The 27,838-nt window shown below is 29.6% G+C and overlaps 1 protein-coding gene across 2 annotated transcripts; it reads right to left on the reverse strand.

Annotated features, from left to right (window-relative positions):
* Positions 1-243: 243 nt before the first annotated feature.
* On the reverse strand, positions 244-27,551 carry LOC132932460 (protein patched). Of its 2 annotated transcripts, none has more exons than XM_060998845.1 (19): positions 27,303-27,551; positions 10,218-10,410; positions 9,935-10,142; positions 9,788-9,857; positions 9,632-9,729; positions 9,441-9,558; positions 9,263-9,355; positions 5,980-6,101; positions 5,755-5,902; positions 5,499-5,636; positions 5,277-5,435; positions 5,044-5,139; positions 4,568-4,978; positions 4,051-4,492; positions 3,244-3,980; positions 3,037-3,176; positions 2,853-2,952; positions 2,485-2,787; positions 244-1,832 (listed from the first exon to the last, which is right to left on the reverse strand). In XM_060998845.1, exons 1-19 carry the CDS (start codon positions 27,426-27,428, stop codon positions 1,551-1,553), a joined length of 3,984 nt encoding a protein of 1,327 aa, XP_060854828.1. In that variant the 5' UTR covers positions 27,429-27,551; the 3' UTR covers positions 244-1,550. The 2 variants fall into 2 exon arrangements, with proteins under 2 accessions (XP_060854828.1, XP_060854837.1); XM_060998854.1 differs by lacking the exon at positions 27,303-27,551 and adding an exon at positions 14,079-14,867.
* Between the last annotated feature and the right edge of the window lie 287 nt (positions 27,552-27,838).

The following is a 27,838-nucleotide window of genomic DNA, read 5'->3' on the forward strand; positions in this document are numbered from 1 at the left end:
TTAAGTCAGATTGGTTTTGTTCTAAATGTTGTAAAAAAATTGTACGTAATATAATGTGTTAAGGTACTTATATAAAAATGAATTATTACTTTAAGAGTGATCATACTCATTAGTAGGACCATTGATTATAATCAATGTATTTATAATCAATGGTAGGACTAAAAGGTTATAGGAATGCGCAAAAAAAAAAAATTGTAAAATATCAATGGAAAGACATTAAATATGCAAAAAAAATGTTCAACATTTCAAGAAAAAAACTAACTATTTAAATTAAAAAGTACTATAAAATGGCAATCAATTAGATCAAATTAATAAAGCTTATCGCCTTTAAGTAAATGCCATTGACATGCACAATATGCTCATTATAATATTACATTATATTATACTCTTCTTAAAAATCCTGCATAAAAATTAAATAATTAAATACATTTTTCCAAAACATATCATAAATAAACCTTTGGTTATATTTTAAAAACTAAGTTTTTTTTTACAACATTTTTACATTTAAAATAAATACAAAAATAAATTAATTTCACATAATACATATGATACAAAAAAATAAAATAAATAAATAAATAAAATCCAAAAAAAGGTACAAAAATTATTTTAGATTATTTTCTATGAGCATTTTGTACTGTAAATTGCAATACATTTGCATAATATAATCATTTATATTATTCTACATAAAATTAACATTTAAATGAATTCTGTGATTTCAAAAATAATCATTTCATTAAGAATGATATTTTTAATGAATTATCTAGGATTAATAAGTAATGTAAATCAGTCAACTGATAAATATATTTTACAAATCATAACACAATTATTGTAGTACATTTAAATACAATTGTATAAAATATCATGCGAGGAATGTATACAAATATTAGTAATCTATATATTCTTAATCAACGGATGACGCAATAAAAACGATTAGGAACAATTTGTACATATATAATAAATATATATATATTGAAAACAGAAAAAAATAGTAATTCCTTATTGTCGTAGTAATAAATTGTAAATTGTTATTTTTGTTGATAGTATTATTAACTTATTTTTTAAAACAAAATAAATAATGCAAATTTTTTGTTAAGTTGACTAGAATTATTTAAATCTTAACAAAATACAATTTGAACCGAGCATCGTGTTGCGATTATAATGTACTAGGGGGTACACAATTAAATCGGGACAGTATTTTTTCTAAGGTGTAGGGAAGTATGAAGGATTTTCTTCATTCAATTAACTTAACAACTACACATTATATAATAATAAAAATAATATTTAACCATACAAAACAATTTTGGTTAAAAAAAAACATAAAAAGTAGTTATTCAACAATAAGTCTTAATTAAGACTAAACTCATTATTCATCAGTCTTTTAAGCTTACAAAGAGAGCTACCCAATCACATAACTAACTCTGAAAGTCAAATTATAATTGTCATTATAAAATATCTAAAATATACAATGAATTGAGCATTTTTACTAGCATAAATAATTAATCAATTTGTTAAAATTAAAATAAAAAAACAATACAAATTGCACTATTATATCAGTACCTAGTATTATGATGGCGTTTATGCCTTTTTGGTTGGCGGTTGTTGTGATGATGTTTTGATGATGATTTATGCACACAAGGTTGTGCGGCTGCGCTCATCATATTACCGTCAAGCTCAAGTTCAAATTTGGCTGTCACTATGCACCTGGTTGGCGCAGAAGTCTGAGTCGATCCTGTAGGTACAGACTGAGTTCGTTGTGGTGCATCAATTTCGGATCCACTGTCTGTACTATAGTCTGATTGGCTTGATAGGGATGGTGATATTGTTAATGATTGCTAAACAAATAAAATAAATATTGTATTAAATATTTCTCTATTAATATTTAATGACTTAAAAGAAAAAAATGCAATACTCTATATATCTGTCTACTAAATACTTAATAGACAAGGATGTACACAGAAAAATATTTTTGGGAGTTATAAATATTATAACTCATATCCACACAAATTATGAATTAAGTTATATATTATGTATAAAAATGTTTTTATAAAAGATTTTAATGAGGTTTAAACCCTCAATTTCAACTTATATACACATACCCGAATATGAATAGATAGTAAACAATCAAATGCAATTTAAACATTCTTACAGGTTCAATAACTTGTAACTACATCTAATATTATAAGCAATGTATTTACAAAAAGTGTTTCCCCCGTAAATGTAAAATATTATCCATCAATACATAATATGTATATCACAAGTCACAGGAAAATTATTTTATTATTTTATTTATTATATCACTTATTTCTGAGGAACTTAAATTTAATTAAGAAACTTTCAATGTTGTAAGTAATACAGGCATCCAGCTTAAATTTAAAAAGGTGCTAAGTTCAATTATTAGGAAGGGAAGAACATTTTTTGATAAATAGAATTTAAAATTAAATTATATTATCAATGCGTTATTACTGAAAATCTTTAAAAACTTACTTGTGATTTGGTCTTTTCCATATGAGCTAGAGATGCAGAATGATAGGAACCAGATTCTTCAGCAATAGTGGACAATGATCCATCTCTAGGCACATAGTGTAATCCACCATGTGCTCGAGATGAACCATTATTTCCATGGTATTGTTGTTGATGATGTCTGTGATGATTCTGCTGTTGATGATGATGAGTTCGATTGGATGGTGGTGGAGGTACTGATTGTCTAATGCTGGTATAACGAGCCCGCTTTTTGATTGGTTCTGGTGATGGTGTGCTTATACGGTCAGCATACTTCAAAGGTTTTATCTGTGTAAAAAGTTTAAATAGTTAATAATTATTAAAATGCTTTACTGTTATTTGTATAAACAAACCTCTGGTGGTGGTCCATACATAAATAAGAATACTGGTAAACACACAAGGCCATTAAATAACCCAAATACTGTATTAGCAATTAATATGAGAAAGTATAACCTGCAATTAAATATTAAAACATTATTATATAAAAATATAATATAACAATGTTATTTATTTGCAATAAAAAAATTTTCATTTTACCTTGATACATAGTTATTTTGGAAAACAAGCATAATGACAGCGATAACTAATGTAACTCCAGATTGAAGGATTATTTTAGACATGTGATCTACAGAAAGATGTATTCGTCTGTGTCTATCGCCTATACTAGTGACAAAACTCTGTTGAATAAAAATACATGATTATTATCAAAATATATTACTATTAAAAATATTCTATTTAACTTACTAAGCAAAGATGTATAGTGAACGTTGCCCCAGTACCCAAAGTACCAATTACTAATACAACAGGTATGGCGCTGAATTTTATGTAAGCAAATCCCATAAAACCCAAAATTTGAATGACTTGTGTTGCAGACATAAATAATGTTATGAGAGCGGCTCGGATATTGCATAGGAACAAACCGCAGATTAAAAACAAAACAAAAAATGCAAATAATATGGCCACAAACAAATACTGATTGAGTTCTTGATATTGTTCCCAGTAAACAAAAGGGATGCCTGATGGATAGTTGGGCAATCCACGCTCGTCAAAATGTTTGCATATGCCACGTACTGTAGATATGAATTTTGTTATTACAGAAGTTTCGTACAAATAACTGGCATAGAATGGCATTTGAGCATAAATTATTGGGGATGATTTTACAATCTGTAAATCAAAATCGTTAGCTACGTGCGTCCAACGACGAGGTTCTGGACGGATATTAGCTTGAGATGCACCATATGCTAGTATATCATTAGATGCCCATGCAGTCAATAAATTATAAAACGTTTCTTCATTAATTATGCCATTTTCATTGACCAGTCTGGCATTCACAGCTAATGATTTATCAATGGGATTATCACTGTTGCCTGTTTGGACAAGTAACTTATAACCAAGAATACCATTTTCAGTTGCACATGGCTCCCATCCTTCTTGACCAATGCATTTCTTTGCCCAGTCTTTATCAAATGCTTTTTGTAACCCTATAGAATGAATTACATTAAATACAATATTCTTAAAACTTGAAATAATATTACTAATAGTATAAATTACCTAATAGCCATTCTTTGAATAATGTAAGCCACATCTGAGGTAAACCACCGTTGTCATTTTTTAATATGTTAGGAACACGCATGAAAGCATCATGATATTCATACAATAGCTTTTGATTAGTCGGATACTCAAAATCACCTCGTGTCACTGCGTGCATGTTATAAAATCCAAACATCTGACCATATGTTTCAAGAAATTTTTGTTCGTTAGTACCATTAGGCACCATTTCGGGCAATGTCAATCCTGCTTGAATCCTGGTAATTCCCCACACACTAATTCCCAATACCGCAATAAATAATAATATGACACGTATACGACATGCCCCAGTTGTCAAATACTGAACATATTTTTGAGCAATGTCTTTAGGCTTCCAATTAAAAAAATATGTATTTCTTGTTATTGGAGAGTCATCACAATCTGAATTTGGGTCTTTAAATTCTTTCTGATGTACAAAAAAAAAAAATCATAGAATGTTAATTGATAAATATAAACACAATTAAGTATTTTAATAACTAACCAATAATAAATTTGAAGATGCGGGAGTAGGTAAATCTGATTTTTCAGTAAATTGACGCATTTGTCCATCAATTGTGCTTGCTGTTCCCAGAGAATTATTATTATTATTGTTGAAAAATGGCCATCGTAAGTCTTCAGATGGAAAACAACAAAATATATCAATTCTTGCACTTCTTCTTCTCCGCACATCAAAGCTTATAAGAGATGTAATACCAAAAAGTGTGGTAACCAAAACAAATATGGTCAATATAGCAACTTGCAAGCAAAATGCTCGTAATGCAGGAATTGGCACAATGGCAGCAATACTAAAAATTGCTATGGTGATGAAAGATTTCATTATTATATTTGTTCCAGTCGATTTCAGCACCATTCCTACTTGTTTTTTACCCACATGACAACTATATTTTTGAGTCTAAATTAAAAATAAACATATTAGAAAAATTATTTTTTATTTACTTTTAAAAGTATATAACTTACAGTTTCATCAAATCCATGACTTGACACTCGTTTATAACTGAACATCAATAAAAACATACTGTTTACTCCTTGGGCTATTGCAATTGAAATAACAACCTATAAGTTATGAATTAATAAATAAATACATTTTATTTGTTTTTATTTATATTGATAAATTATTTCATTATGTATAATTCTATAAAATGTATATACTATACATAAATGTTATAAATAAAATAAATTCTTAGACTTACAGCTAAAGTAGCAGAATGTATTTGAATTCCAATAAGACAACAGAAAGCAATACCAGATGCAATTGATAAAAGAATTAACAGGAAACTAAATAGACCAATGATTGATTGAGACCTGACAGGGTCGAATACATTTATTTGCATAAACGAAACATAAAGTAGCTGAAAAACATATAATTTATTATAATTGTTCTAATTTCTTTAAAAATTATTAAAAAAAATTACCATTAATGCACATCCAATATAAATAAATTTAGGGTCCAAAAAATTGAATTGGTTAAGTAAGTCTTTTAGTAACATTGTTGAAAATGTATGAAAATCATATGGAACCATTGTTGCGGATTTAAGCACTCTTTTGACTTCCTACAAACATAAAATCAAATATTTACAACCAGTTAAAAATGTAACTAAAATTTTAAATTATACATGAATTATGTATATCATATTTATTTATATATTATATATTATTTTATATGCTAACCTCATTAAATTTCTTTTGCCACATTTTGAGCACCAATGCAGCCTTCTCTTTATCCCACGAAAAATGCAATACTTTATAGCTTTGTAACCAAAATTCATATAATTCCTTCTCACCCATTAGTTGAAATACTGACTGTAATGCTTCAGCACTAAAAAATTTTATTTATATAAAACAAAACATAAATAATAGAATTATATACTATTCACAATGAAAATTAGTAATTACTTTTGGATGTATCCTGTTTTATTTTGAGTAATACCACCTAACAGCAACTCTTTAGGCCAATGCATATATTTACTAGCAAATCCACGACAACCATTGGCCAATTCTGCTCCAATATCAGGTATCTGTAAGTTTATTATTATTTTAAAATTGTTTTTGGCATACAATCTATTTAACTAAAAATATAATTAAATCTTTTAATATTCTACCCCTTCAATAATACAACACTGTTAAGGACTTTTGTTACCTACTTAAAAAATATAGTTATCATTTACAACAAGGATGTGGGTACAGGAAATGTGGGCGTTGATCTTGTCCCCTTTCATAATGCACGCCTTGTTAGAATAATAATATTTTAATTATATTACACGGTTGATGAACATGAGTACAGGTTATATTTTTTTCATTTGAGATGCTGGTATGTTTAGACTAAATAGATCCTCTCTAGTACACTTACACAATGAGGTTGAATAAATTAACAATATCACATGGACACAATGTACCTCAGTATAATATATAATATACGGTACGACGAACTTTGAAAAGTGAAGAATATTATTTGTATTAGATTACATTTATTTTAATAATTATAATTAAAATTTAAATGTAAAAAAAAAAAATACATTTTGCAGTGAAAAGTTGTGTAAGAATACCTATGTAATATTTGTTATAGAATGAATACTCCATGTCTCCATTTTAAATTATAACTTTAGAGGACGCAACACTCGCATGTGTTGTTTCCGTCTTACAAGTGCGCAACATACCAAATTTACGCTCAGCAGATCACGTTTAACTCCGTTATATTAGTTTAAAAATTAGAGTGAATTGATCTATTATGAAACTTGATGATAAGAACATTATCTGTATTTGTACTCGTGTGTTGGTTTTTTACGATTATTCAGTTTTTGAGTGAGTTATGAGCATTTTTAATTTACACAATATTATATACGCCTAATACTTGCTTAAAAATTAAATTATCGTAAAAACCAACATACAAACACAGATAATGTTCTTACCATCAATTTTCATAATAGGTTGAATCGCTCTAATTTTTTTAACTAACGGAGCTAAATGTGATCTGCTGAGCGTAAATTTACTATGTATTACGTACTTGTAAGACGGAGACAACACATGCGGGTGTGACGCCCTCTTAATGAGGAATTTGTTTTTCACATACGATATGAATAATAAATAAATAGTACCTATCCAAAGATGTAAGATCCTTAATCTTCCATCACATGATGGAAAACGATTATTATTTTAAGTTTTAATAATATGGTCGACTGTTTGAAAAATTATTTACCGAGAATTGGAAATTATAAAAGACCTAAATAATAGAAGAAACTAAAATGGCGAACAAAAAGACTGTCGGCATTTTTTCAAATAGTAACAATTGCAAAATGTCACACATTATGGTTAACCAAGGTAGGACCTATAGTGATTGCAATATTTGAATGGGTGTATCCAACGATGCATTATTATTGGACATTGGCGTGTAACTCAATCTTCTGACTTACAATGTGAAATATTGCTTTGTGATATTTTTCCATTCATATGAGATTTTACCCATGAATATAATATAATATATGATGGTGTAATATAGGATCTCCAAGAATGTGACTTAAGCAGCAGGTGAACGCGCGAACGGTTTTTGATTTTTTTTCTGCGCGCAATGGCCGGGAGGGAGGGCGAAGCCGTTAAATTATGATCAGGTAAAGTCATGAGCTATATAGTGTTACGACTGGGGACCGGCATTCTAAGAACATATCAAAAATATAAAGACGCAAGGATGAAACTGTTCAGTGTTCGGGTTTCAATGCACTAACACACACACACACACACACACACACGCTGAAAAATATGGGGACCTCCCATGAAGTAAACCGGCGCGCGCTGAGTTGCCATTTACACGGCACACAAATGCCAAAAATAAAATATATAATATTATTGAGATTTATTATTGCAATTCCGCGTGCAATGTAAATGTGTCGCGGAGAAAAAAATTGTGTTTTTAACAAATTAGCCCACCGACATTGAGACCACCTAAACAGCCTATACATCCAAAATCAAACTATAGAATAATATTTAACACATTAATTTATTTAATTACTAAATTCTGATGCTAATAATCTATTATTTTTTTTTAGTCTTTTTAATAAACAAATACGTAAATGTAGTTAATATTGTAGTAATTATAAACCTTTACGTTTGTATACATGTATTAGTATACGTCATCGAGTACTCATGAATATTTACCTAATTTTTTTTATTTTAGCACAGAATATTTTAATTCATTATATAGGTGAGACATGTGAAAAGAATGCTGTAATAAAAATCAAAAGTAAGGTGATATTGGTGTTTTTTCTTTTTTTTTATGCGAAGGAATGCTTGGGTGCTGTGCAGTGTGCATTGTGTATAGCCCAAGGCCTATTACCTTAACCATAATGAAGGCATCACCGACCAAGAATGATAGCTCCATAGTTGCGTGTGTGGTCCTCGAGTTCACTGGTATACCGACTTCAATTACCCCGAGCATCGGTGAAAAAGAAAGTGGAGGGAGAACGAGTGAGCGAGTGTCTGGTTGTGTGTGTTTGGCTATGACAAGACATGAATAGGCTCCGGCGAACACAATGCCTCCCAAGCGGTCTTTGTTATGCAAATAAGTTATATATGTTGTCTGGGGGGCCTAAATGTTACATATTGGCTAGATTCCCTACCTAATATACAACTTAAGATCAAGACAAATAACACAATTAACAAATAGATAGATATTTGAGCAAGTGAAGCTTACTAACTTTTCCTTTTAAAAATGTGTTTGACCTAGAAAATTAAAATGGATACGAAAAAAATTGCAGTTTATTTTTTCACGATATTTATATAAATAAACGATGGGCTCATGCACTTTTTGTTATCAATGTTAATTATAAGATGTTAATTTTCTATTTATGGCTATAATTATTAGTAGGCTGTAATAAAAATGCGTTTATTTTTAAATTAATTAATTAATAGATTTACCTCACATCGAGTTTAATCATGGTATAAGTAGTTATAAACAATACACAAAATACTTAAATTACAACTTTTATCCATTAATTTAAAATTAATTGCACGTGAAATATAATGCAGATTACATGCTAATAATTAACCAGTCCAACAGGTTAAATTAACAAAACTATTATATTATGTTAATAGTTACAAGGTTGGGTATCAAGGTAATTGTAATTAAACGTAAGCCTAAAATTTTACTACATTTACTTCATAAGAGGTTATAGTTGAAAAAACTCACTTTTTTTGTCTTTTTGTTCGGGGCTGTTTCTGGACAGTCGGGATCGTCCGGATCTAAGCATTGTTTATCTTGGTAACCTGAATTGATTCCTGCCTAAAGTTAAATTATTAACGTCGATAAAAAATTATTTTAAGACATGTATAACTTATTTTATATTAATATTCCACTTGACACTTACTCGTTTCATGTAAGCTTCTAGCATATCAAATGGAAAATTGGTGGTTTCTAGGGTTTTAATAGATTTCATTAAACTCAGAGGATTTAAATTAGTCCATTTCATACCATTTCCAACACCACTAAATACAATTAAAATAATAAGTTAAGTATAATATATTGGTTGTTAAAAGCAAATTTAAACTTGCTACTTACGGGACTGTTATAGGATTTTCTGGACCCAAAAGTTTAGAACCTTCCCAAAAACAATCTAAAGGAGTAATTATTTCGCAAGGCATCATATTTTCAAATATCTAAAAAAAAACTTATTAATAAATAAATTTACTTTTTGACTAAGGAAAAAAAAATTACAGTATCAATATAGTGGACTTCAAAATCTGGTGGGCTCGGCGATACGCAAATATCTTTGAGACTCCATGTCCTGTTTAATAAGAAAGAAGACATTATTTGTTATTTGTAAAAAAAATAGTAGAATAGATATAAGATCAGGTAACTTACACGTCAAAAAGGTTGACCGTGACATGAGATGCGGCTTTAAGGAGCTGCAGGTGTGCGAGTAACGCTTTTCTATGAAGAAGCCGCTGTTGAGGCACTTCCGGAGAAGTAGCCTCTTTGGCTGTTTGTGTGACCAACAAATGTACAACGCTTTCCGTTTCACCAAGTGCCGATTCTGAGTAACGTAATTCCGTTTCCAGACGGCCTCCCGCTGTATAAATTATACATATATAATTTATTCATAGCTATAATTATTGATTACTAACTAATAACTGAAATAACTTACACTCAACCCATAACTGATCAAATTGGGAGTTCTTATCAAAGGCTTTGAATCCAGCCAACAGAACTCCGAGGCCCAACAACAGTGGGAGAAAGAATACATGGGTTTTACGATGGATTGACCTACCCAATCGCTCCAAGCACTTTTGCTCCCAAGCTCTAAACCGCACAGCACACAAACGTCCTGAAGCTTTGCCCTGAAACCGCACATCAAGTGTTATGTATATTTACATTTTACATGTTTAAAAGGTTCAAATTACTAATTTTAATGCTAATAATAATAATTATCAAAAATTGTATTGGATATACAAATGATTTGATTATATATCAAATCTTAAATGTTTTCCGACAATAGTCGTATAATATAAAACTAATTTTGAATAGGTATTGAGTAAGAGAGTAAGTAATAAAATTCAATATTATAGTACGTGATATTAGTGCCTAAGTAAAATATGAGAACCACTGTTTCGAGATCAGTGGGAGCAATGTGCCAGCTGGATGTTACTTCCTCAACGCTCGTGTATGCACGCACACACACACACACAATATATCCATATACATAGGGACAACATTGTGTTGTGTGAAATCATGAGGACCACCCAGACACCTCAATCATAGGGAAAAGGAGACTGGTTGCAACATATATAATCATTCCTGGTAGCAATAAGTCCAGTATACTGTGTGTAATAGAATTACTATTTTAAAAACATATGCCGAACACTTAGGTTTTGGGTCAAAAAATAATAACTACAGCATTAACCTTCCTGTTTTAAAGGCTATATAGATACTTATACATTATTACAACTATACGTAATATCATTACAACTAGAACATATAAAATCTCGTACATAATTATTAACTATATTTAAAAACAGTTATTATATAGGTACGTTTTTAATTGTAATCCATATTAAATGTGTTATATAAAAAATTGAAATAATATAATTTCAATTAATTTGAATTATTATTCACAGTGACGATAATTTTACTGTGGTGATACTTTTTTGATATAAAATAACCCATATAGTTTACTTTTACTGATATTACCTATTATTAAATATCATGCATTCGAATTGTATAGGTATACTGTCCTTTTCTTATTTAGTGAAATTTGAAACTATTAAAAAAAATATAAAACAGTAATAAAAAGCAAACGTAATAACTAATAAGCAGTTGTGCTGACTTTTTTTCTAATGTATAATAAGTACCTACTACTAGTATTTACTATTTACTGATACCAGAGAAACAACCAAATAATGTAACCATTATTGAAAAGAAATTCCAGACAGAAGATCGAATCGTTGCGTTGCATTGTAGGGTAATATTTTACATTAGGTATAGGTATATTTTAATTTTGTTGTGGTTTTTTTTGTATTTTGTAGTCATAATATTATGTTGAAATATGTAGAATTAAAACAATATAAAGTAAGGCTTTTTCCTGATTTTTCTATTTTTAAATTTCCAATATTTAAAATAAAAAAAATTGAATTACTGAAGAAGGCATAAAGAAATATTTCAATACTACAACCCTACTTTTGTACCAACATGTATACTACCCAACACACAGAGTCACTGATATACGAATAAAAATGTGGAGATGGACATCTAACTGACAAATGAATAAAACCACCTATACCACCCCTGCTAAATACGTTATATGCATTTGTTCAGAAGCCGGTACAGCCTCCTATAAAAGATATACCATGTAATATATACACAAAAGTATGATTACATCCAATCCATATATAATGCAACAGAGAACAGAAAAATTAAAATCACCCTCAAGTAACACCACATACAATCTTAATACGGGTCACCATCGTCGTTTTTTACATCCTTGCTTTTTCTTCTAAATATATATTATGTTACAACGTTATCATTTAGGTTTTAGATCAAACATCGCGATTTATCAAAAAAAAACTAAAATCACATTTCTTAACATGCATTTAACAGGCATGCATAAAAATTGATTAACTTAATGGACCATCGTGTTTAAGGGACCATTAGCTCACTCTATAATTCAATAAATGCTTAGCGATTGCTCATACAAGTGTGCAACCCGACATTAATATGTAATAGACAATAGTGTAATACGATAACTATTCATCACCAAGCAAATATTCTAAGTATATCACTCTATAAAATGGTATTGTGACATTGTAATGTTAAATTAAGTAAAACATAGATATATTGATGTCTTTGTCTCCATAAAAAAATAATTTTAAATTTAAAATGATAATAGGTACAAGGATATTATAACCAGTGTTTATTTCAACCTTATATCTAGGGGGTATTGTAAATTTTCGCGGGGGTATGCCATAGGAGTAAAAAATAATAAAGGGAAGTAAAAATATCGTATACATTTTTCTATGGGGGTATACCCCCGCCCCTCGAAATAAACACTGATTCAAGCTATACTTACAAATATAATTAATTAATAGAAATTGTTGTAAGAATAATATTTAAAATTAAATTAAGGTGAAAATGTTTATTCATTTTACGAAACATTGAGTTTTTATAAATATGATTATAAAACGTATAACTTTTAGTGTAAGCAGTTAAGCAGTAAGTATTTAATATTTTAATAATCTATTATTAATTATTATTAATAATTATATATTTATATCTTATGCACATAATGATTATCTATTCACAATACCTTTAAAAAAAATTCTATGATTTTAAAACGCCCAACTAAACATTACTGGTATATCAACTTAAAATCATTTTTCGATTGAAATTTGTGATAATTTATAATTATTTAAAATATATATAAGTAATAGTAGTAATATGACACTGCTTTTGCAGTGAATAAGCTAAATTAGACGAGGCCCAAAGAAACATGAAATAGTTTAACAGTCTCTGTAAATATTATATTTTTTATAATTGTTTCTTTTTCTAATATAAGATATTTTATGACGAGTCTTACAGTGGTTTGATACACCGATATACCCGCGGTAAACATAATTTTAAAGTATTTGAACGTTTTAAAAGATTTAGGTATATTTGTGTATTAAACATGTTTAATGAACCGGCACATTTCCAACACAAAGGGATACAAATAGTCGACATAATAGATGGTTCCGGATAATTTTAAAATTGCAATACGAGAAACATTTCAAAAGACATGAAACTTCACACAAAAATAAGCGAATTAATTAGTAATTAAATGTAATTGTAAGTCTATACTTGTAGATTGTACGTATACTATGCATGAAATTTGAAGCTTTAGAACACATTTAACAGAGCAATAGATCCAAAATTAATTTAAAGGAATAGGTACGAAGAAATTGAATTATTCAAAACAGTTTCTAATTTTGTTTATTAATTATAATTATATACGTCATAGTTTTATGCCCATGTTTACGTACGTAATTCTGAGATCAAATTTAGGTGTCTACACGTTTTTTCACAATCATTTTTTAAGTCTAAAATAACAGTAAATGACAAGGTAATGAAAATTATTAGTAATTATACTAACGACGCATAATCACACAACGTCGTAAATACTTTATTCAAACGCTTGTTGTAGAAATTCGATACGGTGTACGATTTCCCCATTTCACGAGTATCTGCATTATGTGCAAACCTAAGACATGAACGAATGACAACTTCGTGGTAGGTACTGATAACAAGAATATTAAGGCCAATATTGAGATTTAGAGATCATTGGCTTGAGAACAAGGTGATTGGTTGAATTGAGCCTGCGGGCGAACTCAACGCAGATAATATTGTTATATAAACAGGATTTTCAAAAGTTAAGCCAACATTTCAGGGGGACGTGTTGTAATAACAGAATCCGTGTGCAGTAGCTTGTAAATCACCATAAATTAAAGGATGTAAAATCACGAAGATTTGAACATACCTTTTCGATTTGTCTACGTGCGACCTGTGCATCTTGAAATGTGGTCCTCACGTACAAGTCCACTGAAACTTGGTCGACCATATCTCCACTGCATCACTTTTAATCGAATGTATCCTCATTGGGAAATAAAAACGATTCGCGATTGTTCGTCATAAAAAACCGTTTTGAGGTAAATGATTTTGAAGACGGAGAGCGACGTTTAGTAACTATCTTACTACCTAGATAGATGTATCTACCTAGGCAATTTCGTTTATTGTGCGGTATGTATCTATATAGTTATTTATTTATATTTTGTCGTATTGACCGGACAACCACGGTGTTTCATAGAATAAGTCATACCACATTATTTTGCGAGAAAATAACACTACGAATGTAATACTCGATTTAAACACAATCCGATATTATCGCATCAAACTACGGAATAAACCGTCGCGGAACTCGGCGGATACGATATTTTAAATAGTTAACAATTTCGTTTTCGACGATATTACATATTACACAGACGAGCACCACGCACACGGCATAACACACGCACACACACTACGGTGAGAGAACGGCGAACAGCGGCCGTAGGCGCACGGCGGAATGTGGAGAGCTGCGTTCGGCGCGGCAGTCGGATCGGAATGGGAGAAGGTTTGCCGAAGAGACCGTTCAACAGCGCCGACGAGTGTGCCCGGCACGGTGGTCTCAAGTCTGCGGCGGCAGTGGCGCGGTGGGCCGGCGGCAGATGGCCGAATTTCTCCCACTACCCGATAATGTTGTAACCGTGGTTATAACTCACGGTCGGCGGCACAGTGTACTGTAGTGTAGTACGTATAGCAGAATAATATGGAATATTATTATTACGGTCTGTATATAGCTGTTGTTGTCATGGTCGGGGCCGTCGTTACAGTGCCGGCACGATGCGCGACGGACATTACCGTGCGTGGACGACGGCACAATATCGCAGGCAGCTGCTACAGCTGCTGCTGCTGCTGCAGGCAGCTACACACACAGCGATAATAAATACTTGCGCGGGCGAGCGCCCTTGTTTTTTCTCTGTAGATCGCCGCAGCCTCATCTGCCGCCAAACGCATTTTTAGTCGCCGCCGTGTGTACGAAAACACGACTTCCGCGCGAGCGGCCGCCCGGATGATAAACGTCTCTCTCCGGTCGAGATATTTTAATATTATAATATATTAGGTATACGCGCATCTTGTAAAAAAAAAAAAACAAAATAAATAAGTACTTTTTTCTTGGTACTTGTTTGTTACGCCCCACCACCAACCCATATAAATTATCAACTTGCTACCAGGTGATCTTACGTCAACAGTCTAATTTACAATCTGAAATTTCGATATTCCTAATCGATATTTATATTTTCTATGATATCTTACATGTAGGTTAGCCTACTTGCCTAGTATGACATAAATTTGAGGAAAAAGGGTAAATACCTCATGTAAATCAAGCGCGGATCCAAGGGGGGCAATTGGCCATGCCCCCCCGTAGAGTCTGCCACATAGGTAAATTTTAGGATGTCTGTTTTTGGCAGCCGATAAAATACGATACGCACATAGTATTTCTCCCCCTCCCCCCGTAAATTTAGTCTGGATATCCGCGCCTGATAAAAATAAATAATATTTGAAATAATATTTTATTATGTATAATATGTTAATCACGTTAGTATTTTTCGTCTGTCACTATATTGTATGTAATTATAATTTAAAGTTCATACCTATCTTACAAACAGCGCGATGTTTAATAATTTAATATTGGCATTTAATTTTAACAACAAAAATTATTGTTAAAACGAATAAAATATTTTTTCGTCCTAAACAATTATACAGCCATCTGACTTTTGAGTTGTAACATATAAAAACCAACTACCTAACTATGAAAGTTCTTATTTCTCAAGCTGAATTCACAGCTATTTTGTCTGTCATGTCATGTGTCTTGTTTTTTCTATTTATTCTGATTAGCCATTATTATCATGGTTTCATTCGACATTCACAAACCATTCGTGATTCGTCTACCGGGAAATTCCCAGGATTGGGCTGTCTCAACTTTTGGACATGACACGACAGATGACGTAGCTGTGAACCCAGTTTTTTATTATAAAGTACACTAGTATAGGGTTGATGCACAGCTACCACTATATATAGTTTATAGATAAACGTAATACCTATACTATATAATTTCGTAGGTAATTATTTTTATCGAAACAGTGCCAAGAAATCTATGTTGAGCACGCATTATGATAATAGGTAAGTTCACAAATGTTTCTTCCACTCAACAGTTATTTTTGTAATAAACATAATTTATCCCAATTATGTAATATTATACTATAGATACCTATATACAGTTATGAATTGCCGATTTTATCTGAGTTGTTTGAAATTTTGAAATACAGAAACGACAAATCCATTCGCACGATTTTTCTAAAAAGCAGTGTAATAGTTGTTTAGATGGAGGCATGGAAAGATTAACTGCCTCTAGGTGTAGAATTGATTAAAGGAGAGGTATAACCCACTCGATTGACTACTCGAAAACAAACGTGAATGAGTGCATATTTTTTAATTTGCTTCAAGATTATATGCTTACATCTAATACATCTTACAACCTTTAGGCTGAACTACACGTCTACACCATTCAACCATTGCCCACTGCTAGAGTACTGGATAGTGGATTTTAAAAGTCTAGATATTTACTTGCAGCTTTGCACTACAGCAAATTTAAAGTAAAATGTAGATAAACAATGTTTCTATTTAATATATATCAGTAATATCTATATGTTTATAGTATATAGTATAAATTATAAAACAAGAAGCAAGCCTGCTAATTTCTAACAGACATCGTGTTCGTGTATTTTTGTTCATATTAAGTTCAATATTTCATATTTATATTATTCATATTATATTAGTATAATAATACTATAACAAAGTGTCCTTTCAATATTTTAATACGTAAAAGCTATAGTAATAAACTAAAATAATAACTATGAGTCTATAACTAATATTACACTTCAAGTTTTATTAACTTAATAAAAACTATACGTATCGAAGATTTGAACTATAGGAATGTAAGACAAACAATTTACATCTTTATAAGAAAATCATATTATATATATTTATATACAGTATACACGGTGTATAATTGGTGTACTAAGGTACGTGACACTTAAAATGTATATTGTCAATTAAAATGTTTAGATCTGCCCTAGGGGGAACACGAACACCGAATACATACTATCAGAATGGCACTAATTATTGCTTGATGAAACTAAAAACACACCATATACTAATACGAATCAAATTAAATACAAACAGTTCTAGGTATTAGCTGTGGCATGTTGTTATTTTAAGTTGTCTAAAACCCCATACTAGGCGTGTCTGTACCTACTCTGTTGAATGTTGTAGTGCTGTATGACAGTTTAATAATATATTTATGTATTGTGTATAAACATTATTAAAACGAGTTTTTTTTTATTCTAATTTCTTAATAATATCAATACATACATTATACATTAGCACAAACTGCAAGTATAGTGCTGTCTATATGTAATAAACTTTCAATATTTTGACATTCCAGCTTCGAGTATTGAGTGTAATTCTCTTGAACTTCCTTCGGTATAGTCGATATAGGTACCTAGTACCTACTGAGGAATTTGTATTATTGCTAAATATCTATATCTATGTAGATATTTTAGGGATAATATTATTTACTTAAAGTGTTTAATAGAACAACACTATTTTCATTAATGCTTACGTATAAGGATATAGGTTTAAGGCTTATTTTAATGAATTACTAACATATGTGTTTAAATGTGTTATACACTTTTACTATCGTTGGTGTATGCTCAAATAGTAATCGCGTGTACCAGGCTTATAATATAATATATATGTTAACTAGTTATACACTTATACTCGCATCTTGCATTTGCATAATATATGTATGTATTATGTTTATGTATATGTATATTTAAGAATCATATATACAGACATACAGTCAAACTATCACTACGCGTGACTTATGAAACAGCGTATTTTTCGATAAAATAATGTATACATCGTGTCAAATAAATAAAGACGACGATAAAAGGGAATAATATTTTACACCACGTGATCAATACTCGAAATTTCGAAAACTCCCCGCGGATATTAATAAAATATTATTATATTTTATTATTATGTTGTACTCTATCCAATATCCTCGCAGCATCGAAGCAACGTTCGTGTATAGGCTACGTAGGTCGGCGGCGCGAGCGCGCGCGCGTGTGTGTGTGTGTATGTGTGTATGTGCAGTCGCCGCGGCCGCCTTGGTTGTACGTGTGCGAGGCCAACGGACCGTGTCAAATGTACCGCTTTTGACGTCGGACGCCGCCGCCGATATAAATTCTTGAATTTTCCTTGCCCTCCCTCCCATCGTCGCACACACACACATACACATATACATACGCGTATAATATACACTATATACACGGTCGTGTCTTCGTCGCCGCCGTCATTCATTGTCAGCATATAAATACGGTATGTATATAATATATATATATATATATATGTACGGTAATTTGTGATTGTCCGTTTCCAGTCATTAGGACCGGACGCACGGATGCTGCGGCGACGGCGGCCTCCGCCATCTCTATATAATGTATAATACACGAACAGTCTTAACAGACAATTTTATAAAATATATTATATTATATATATATATATATATATACTTAATACCTATAGATATATAATAATATATGTGCGCGTACACTGTAGCGGTTGTCTTTGAGAGGGTTGACGGGATGTAGGGGGGTATGTCACGTATAGTCGTCATCGAACTACCCGACCGGACCATATAATATTATCAACGTCGGTGACGCCGAATATAATATACAATATAATAAACGCTACTTCACATCTGTCGTACACGCATGTACACGCATATTATAACTGCTGCAGCGTCTGTCCAAGCGTCGGCCCACCCTCGAATGTCGTTTAGAATTTTTTCTTTTATGCGGACGGCGAATGGTAACTATGTATAATGTATATATAATATACGAAATACATAACATAACATGATAGATTTTATATGGAAATCTTTTATTTTAAACCCTCAGGCCTTATTGGACCCTTTCGAAAATACTTTCCAATAAATTCGCAGTATAGAAAAAAAGCTTCGATGCAGTGTATTAAATACGTAAAACAGATGATTTTTTTATAAATGTTCTGTTTCCATGACAGATCGCAGTCACTGGTCACTATCGTTCTCACGTATGTATAATTGTATAACATTGTTTTTGTAACATGCTTCACGTGCAAGAGGCAATCAACATCGATGTTAATTGATAATCCTTGATTTCATAACGCTTTCAATTAACACATTAACTAATATTTTTATTTGATGAGATAATTGCTTGCTAGTTTCAAATGTAGAGCCAGTAACGACAAGTCAGCAATCACTATTGTTATAAAATAGAGCAACTGGGCGCATTCATTAAAAGCAATAAAAACATCTAACGTTAAATGGACAATGGACATATTTATATTTATATAATTAACAATTATTCTTGTATAACCATTGATTATGTTCACGATAATAAATACAATTTATTATAATAAACATTATAATGTCAAATCATATTTGGGTATATGTGTCCTATATTTTTATATTTTATATTATATACTATTATAGTATGTATATATACTATTCACAATATTACATTACATTTAATGTATCTATATAGTGTACATATATGCGACCTAAAAATAGACACGTTTTTTACAGTAATAATGGAAAATAATACAGTACCTACGTATCATTAAACGTGTGTAATGCGTCCATGGCTATAATTGAAAGCCAATGGTAGTATTCATATAGGTATAGTAGTGGTAGTACAGATACTATAATACTATAGGTGTATACTATGCGGTAGGAGTACAAAAATAATAATATCGTAGTATTCTAATTTCTATGTATATTCTACAGACTACAGATTATATACCTACAAATTGCCGTGGGTAAGCACGGCGGCTGTATCTAAATAAATTACCGTTGACAGCCTCCTATAAGCAGAAAATATAATTTCTTAAGGAAAAATGAAGCTATGTCGCTATGTGTATTTCTTTCATTGTTATACTTGATAGTTTACTAGCTTACTTAGATAATGAGCTATTAACAAAATTAAAACAAAGTACATATAAATAAGTTAGTTTTTAATTTCGATCGTATACAATATACATTATTGTAAATCAATTATTATTATTTTAACACACTTTTCACTGATGACTTATTTGTATTTTAATAGATTGTAGTTCTTATATAGGTGTGAATTGATATTCAAATATAATTGTTTTTATATATTTTATTTTATTAGACGTTTTATATCATTAATTAAGTAATAAGTATACAAAGGTAATATGGTTAAATCATTTTGTAAACAGATAAGACTTTTTAAGCAAAGTAGCTTAAGAATTACGAACCGATTTAAAAAAATTTAAAAGGTAACAATACAATAATACTTAACTTTTAAAATATTTTAAATCAGTAAGGTTATATGAACATTATATATATACGTTATTTGTGAATTTAATTATAGCGTGTTTACATATATAATATATATACGATATACCAACATGTCTATATCTTATAGTTATGAAAATAAATTATGATAGTGATATATGATGATGTGTATTAAATGTATATTTAAAGTTTAGATTCTAAGCATTTTAAACTTAAGAGGCTAACTACGTATATGCTTCTATACTACTGTTAGACTGTTATAAGTATTAAAATGGAAAATGCATGTATTAAAAGTTATGTATTGTCTGCCAAAATATGATCTATAAAAACTTTAAAACCTATAATGAGTACGTTCAATATTATTTAATTGTTAATACATATAAAGTTGACAGTTGACTGCTATTATAGTACAAAACTAAAACAATATTTTATTCTATAATTTAAAACATAAAATTAATTTTCATTTACTTTTTTTATTACTAATTGTCTCGTTATTTTTATTTAAATTTATAACAATGTAAGTTTAAAATACCTATAATAGGTATATAATATTAGGACATAAAAATAATTTTGGAATATTTTAAACTAAGACGCATGTTTAACCTTTAAACGATGAAAACATGAGTTATTACTTAGAAGATTAAAAGTCGGCAGACTGAAAAATCACAAACATTATTTTACCTATGAAATATATACCATTTTGAAACGTGAAATTGAATATGCGAGATTAAAGAATAGAGATTAGGTTTATGGGTTTTCTCATATTTCTTAAATATTTCTTACTTCAATGGTATGATCGTAATCAAATATAGATAGACGCACGTAGTTAATTTCTCACGCATCTGAATATACTCTCTTGTGATTCGTTTATCACTCAAGTATTGCAGGTTAGACGTTAGTGTTATATAATATAATACAACAAATTAGAAAAACAACTTTATTCTGATCACGTGAACTGTGTAACGAACCAGCAAAATTACAGATATTTTTTTTTTAATTTTTGTTGCCAGTTATCCTTCATATTTTGGCACAACTATGAAGTATTACCAAAGTAAAAAACTGTTTATTAAAATAAGGTCCACACAACCATAATATGATTTAAGCTACGGAAGTTGTAAACATTTATGGCTCATAATTTTTGGATTTTATATAAATACTTCTTCAAGACCAGTTTTGAAAAATGTGTCTAATATATGAGTATACTATTAAAATTGAAATGCATTATATTGTATTGACAACATGTCAATATATGATATAAAAAAATCCTTTAATATATTAAATTAAATTCCTTTTATATCCTTTTTTAAGTATATGGGATTATAATAACATAATGTATTAATTTATATTATGGTTGTTAGTTAATTAGCTAGTATTGATAATTTAAAATCATTGTTTATTAATTACTTTGTATAATACGTAAAAAATCCACTAAAGTTACTAATTAGTGTCTACATCACCTACTTAAACAAATATAGAGTAATAGCGTAGAAGTATAAATTAGGTACGTATTTGATAAATTATATATAGTCTAAATAATAAATTCAAATGTTACGTACATGCAGTTTTTATATTTCAGACTTTCTATCCCAGGGGAGAGGTATCGTACATTTTCAAGAGAATATGCCATCGAAGTAAATAATATCACGCATAGTATAATGTCATACTGTTTTTCGGGGGATATTAAATTTTCTCCAAGGGGGTAATACCCATCAATCACCCCCCCCCCACAAAAAAAAATAAACACTGGTTTCATAAGTTATAACCTACACTACATAGATATATCTATAAATTAAAGCGGAATTAATTTTTTGTAAATTGTGATAACACAGCGAAAAATAAGAAAAGAAACACCTATTTATTAATATTATATATAGGTTATAAATTATAATTATGTATTAAATATACAGTGGCCTGTGAGAATTTACTCAATGTGATGTAACCTGAAATAATAGAGATATCATAATTATATTTTTAAATAACTCACAGGGATAAAGACTACAGGTATTTTGTATTTTAATGTAATTTAATGTTTTGGTAAAAAAGTAAAAAAAATAATAATTTTTTTAATTTTTTAATAAGTTTATTTTTCTGAAAATTTTGACTTTCGACATTTTATTTTCATTATATGATTTTTAATATTTTTTTTTAGTTTTGAGAATATTTTTGGATTATTATACGAGCACGAGCCTGCGGGCCAGATGTTTGATAACACGTTAATACTGCAGGCACTTATAATATATTACCTATTATATAATTTAAAATTTTTATTGACACTAGAAAAAATATTAAAATCACCATATGCTAATAAAAATAAAATGTTGAAACGTTTAATTAAACAAAAAATTATTTTTTTAAATTTTTTTACCAAAACATTAAATTATATGAAAATATGAAATATTGTAGTCTTTGTCTATGTGAGTCATTTAAAAAAACATAATTATGATATCTCTATTATTTCAGGAAATATCACAATGGGTAAATCCTCACCGGACACCCTAGCTGTTTACCTATATATTAAACTAGCTTATTAAGATCCCGGATTCGTACGTGAACATTTTTTTTAAATAAAAATAAATAAATACAAATTGTGAAATTATTCAAATTCCTCGTCGAAACCTAATAATACATTAAAAAACAATATATGTACCCGCCCTAGACCCTTTCCCTTCTTGTGACTTAAATGAAATAAGGTACCATATGGACACTTAGTAGTTGTTCTATATTTTGAACAAATTTTCAAAAACAACATAAAAAAGTTTCATGATAGTGTCGTCAGAAACATACATATAAAAATCCATTCATTTATAATACATTTATATAAAAGGATTAAGAATAACGATATAAAATGGTCAATGGATATATACATATTATATAAATTTATATAACATAATAATAATGTATTATATAATTATATTATGGTCCGATGGATTTAAGTAGTATAAATTACTACATTACCATTTACCATTGATTAAATAAACACGGAGGTGGATAGCCCACGGTATATAGCAAATGAAACTAACTTGATATTTGTTTGATGCTTTTAGTAGATTACTATTAAAATAATTTTATCACCATTTAGATTCCTATATAGTATATATAAATATTAAGTACAGAGTAAAGATGTTTTATTATATGTATAATGCGTATAAATAATTCATAGTATTATTTCATATTTTTGTCTAATTAAAAGATCCAAATTTTAAATAAACAAGTAATGATATATATAAAGGAGTCTATACAATAAACATAGGTACTGAAATAATTGAAATATCTTGAATTGTAGTTTGTTCAATTTAAGTCAATATACATTTACATTATATCTAGGCTTCCTATAGGTACATGCGGAGGCAATAATATTATAAAAATACTGAAAAAAATTCAATATATGTATAATATTCTCGTACGTATATACACATAATTTTGCGGAACAATCAAACTATTATACCTATTATTGAAAAATACTAAGTAAAAGATATATGTAGGTACCTGTAACATTTGTATAAATGAATGTAGTACCTAATAATGTAAGCGAAAGAAGATATTATTGCAAAGAGGCGTTGTGGGTCGCTACAAGTGGCGGATGGGTGGTCAATAGAGATAGCTCTATACACGCAGTATACATAAATACATATATATAGTTATATAGAGGCATATATACGAAACATAATGTAAACGAGGGTGTTCCACGTGTGTGGTCTTCGTCCGATAAACGAGCGCGTGTATATAGGTTTCTTCTGGTAGCTGCTGTTCTTATATCCTCAATATTATACTACAGCTAGTGGCGCCGATGTTTATTTACATTTCCTCCCCTCTCAAGAAGGAGCGACCCGTCCATGCTCCTCCTCCGACCCGTAAACCACTCGCGGCACAAACGACATATAGGTACACGAATTATAAATTTTAATTATATTATAAAATCTTTTTCAATAATACACAAATATATAACATCATATCATATAACAGTATAATTCTGTAGATTTTCGATTTGACGAAAATACATATAATGGAATAATATAAGCGGACGGGATAAAACGAAACATAAACGATTCATTTTTAATTACCTAGTAAAAAAGCAGACAACTTACGTCGTATATCTATATAATATTATACTAAAATAAGTACAGCCAGTGATGACGGTGGTAATAGCATTAATATATTAAAATAATTCGTGTGTGGTACATGATGGGTACCGCGTATACCATCTAATATTTTACACATTTATTAGGTATATAAAGTATAATTTGTTGCGTTGTATTTTCACCACACGATGTTATATTAGTCGTAATACACACATGATATTATATAATATTATAGGTTTTCATCTGATATTTGTTTTACACAATAATTTATCTACACTGCGCACAGTAGCTCAATATATATTTATATGTAAAACCCGTCTAAAGTGTATAATACTAATCGGCTGTACGCGGTAGCTATAGGTATATCTATTGGGCGTGGCAAAGCACAACTCACGTCCAATGAGTTTTTAATTTGTATATCTCGGACAAACATTATAAGAATACCAACAAAAATATTTAATTTTCAAGTCTATTTAAAATAAATAAATATGAGTATGACTTATTAGAATAATATATTTTTATTATATTATTGACAGTAATATCATATGATGACTTAAGTAGATAAAAAAAAATGTTTTGAGCAAACAATTTTGTAGACATTTTAAATATTTATTAAAGTATTTGATGATCTTTGTTATAGAATATTCTGAATATTTAATTCAAAATGACAACACGTTTTACCATGAAAAACATTTAAAGATATTCTTTGTTGAGGTATACGTACCTATATTAATTTTCTATATAACTAATATGCATATATTCGATTTATTAATGATTTTATAATATAACTCAAAATAAACGGTATAGCTATAATATACTAATAATTTAAAACGACGAATTGTTAGTAAGAACGGATGGACAGATACAGTCAACTTCTAGAATAAAATCATTACAATTTTCAAAATTGTATAAAAGGCTCAAAAATGTGATTAAAACTTTTTGAAATTATTTTTTTCTCTATAAAATTATAACGTCACCAGATCAAATATTTAATAGCTATATAATTATTGCTGTGTTTTGAAACTCAACAAAACGTATAACTTAATTAAAATAATATGTTAAACAATATTATCATGTTTTTTTTAAATATTTTCGTTAAATATTGGGAAATTATAAAAAATACTATAGGTACTTAAACAGGCTATAGCAACCTACACAAGAATTATTTGAATCTGATAGAAAATTATTTACAGTTTATAGAGTTTCAACCGCATATATAACGTTAACGAGTATATATTACATTTAAAATAACAGTAGATACATCACTATTCACTTAGATTATAGTATAAGTATATAAAGTATACATTATACTTATTACTTACTAATCCAATAAAACCTTTCAGTATAATAATTTATATTGAGAAATTGTTTGAATAATATTACTTTAAAATGAGGACTTTATAAATTAATATTTATTAATTATATTGAATAATATGAAGTAGGTAGATACATAGATATATATTTTTATAATTTTATATACATATAAATTTAAAACAATTTTACATTAATTTTTAATCTAATTAATAAGCAAAATTCAAATAATTTAAAAAAGTTATGTTTTTTATTTTACTGCCGATTAGTCAACAGTCGTACTTGAATATAGTTATGCCATATAAATCTAACATAATATAAATAATAAAAACTATTAAAATATATATTAAAATTAATGTTATAATTACGTTAGGTGCACCCTGTTACTGTATTATAGTATATTATTAAAGGTTAAAATATTATCTAGGTACTATATATGTATAATACTATTATAAACTTATATATAGGCATATAGCCTGCAGCAGCTAAAGTTTGAACTCTATATAGGTAGATAAATATACGTTTACACCATATTTAGGTAGGTTCATATAGATCATATAATACGTTCAAGGATTTACTTAAAACTATATCACATCGTAAATTCTTTTATTTTATAATATATTTTTTATATTGGTCAGTGTTCCAAATTAAACTTATACATAAGGTATGGCTCATCAACCAAAAGAGTTAAATTCATTTTTTTTAGCTTTCTGTCTATTGAGCATTGTAATTAATAATTATGTATACAGTAGGTATATAATTTATGTATATTAATTTAACCAAACCAAATAGGTACCTACTCACGCAGTCACACGGTTGGTACAGCACAAGAAAGTTGATTATGTCTATAGGTATTGAGGTATATGTATACCTATATACCTATAAGCACAGCAGCCTTACATATTAATCAATAAGATAAAATCGATATTCAAAACACATAAAATGTATAAGGCATATTAAACAGGGTGATTTACTAAGCACGTTCAATGTTCATCCTATTTTTCTTCAATAATGTAGCTATTGAGACTTTTGGAATTTTCAAATTTTATAAAGTTTTTGTGTTATTAAAAGCGTGTCATGTAGCGATACAATGAGAACCTCCTTTTCTACTGTGAATTATTTAGCGGATAATATTTCTGTATCAAAATCCAAATAATTTGAGGGAGTATGGTTTTTGAGTTATTTAATTTTGTATACTTATTAGGATAATAGTAATTATGCATTTTAACAATAATTTACAAATATGGTCTTTAAGTAAAAAATTCAAAAATTATAATAAAAATAAATTAATTTTTAAACGAAAAATGGGGGTAAATCACCCTTTATATATATAAATTATAGGTACCTGTTCTGTTCGGTGCTTCGGGATCGTGGCCTGCAGTAGTTGTTTGTAGTGTTCGGCGGGTAACATGTCTCCAGTAAACGTTTTATTACTACCACGGCACAGATGTACACACGTCACGTGGCGCATAGGTCGAACAGACGTACGTTTGGCACAAAATATGCTCCATGGCCAATTGTCACACTTGTACTGTACCGGCGCACCAGCGGTCGGCGGGCGGAAACGCGAACCCGCGACGACGATGATACGTGTATAAACGCGCGCCGCGGTTCGCTCCGCGTTCACCGGCCGGTTACACGGGACTCGCAGCGCGCCAACCGGCTATATCGACCAACACCCCATCGTCATTTAACCATCGGTAATTGTACGGATTTTACCGATAAATCGCATGTTTTACTTATAACAGCCAAAGGCTAAAGCTTAGTATAATATTAAAATATTTTGTGTTATATTTAGTAGTTTTCAAAACAGCGACATTTATACTGGCGATGGCGTAGGTACTGTGAAGTGCAATGTTATTTGTAATTAAATCGTTATTC

Source organism: Rhopalosiphum padi, chromosome 1 (genome assembly GCF_020882245.1).
Source record: "Rhopalosiphum padi isolate XX-2018 chromosome 1, ASM2088224v1, whole genome shotgun sequence".
NCBI lineage: Eukaryota > Metazoa > Arthropoda > Insecta > Hemiptera > Aphididae > Rhopalosiphum > Rhopalosiphum padi.

Coding starts and splice junctions, on each gene's coding strand:
- LOC132932460 (XM_060998845.1), bottom strand. CDS start 27,428: ATGCGCCACGTGACGTGTGTACATCTGTGCCGTGGTAGTAATAAAACG. Junction 9,858..9,934: donor ACGGTCAACCTTTTTGACGT/GTAAGTTACCTG, acceptor CTTATTAAACAG/GACATGGAGTCTCAAAGATA. Junction 9,356..9,440: donor TAGAAGCTTACATGAAACGA/GTAAGTGTCAAG, acceptor ATTTAACTTTAG/GCAGGAATCAATTCAGGTTA.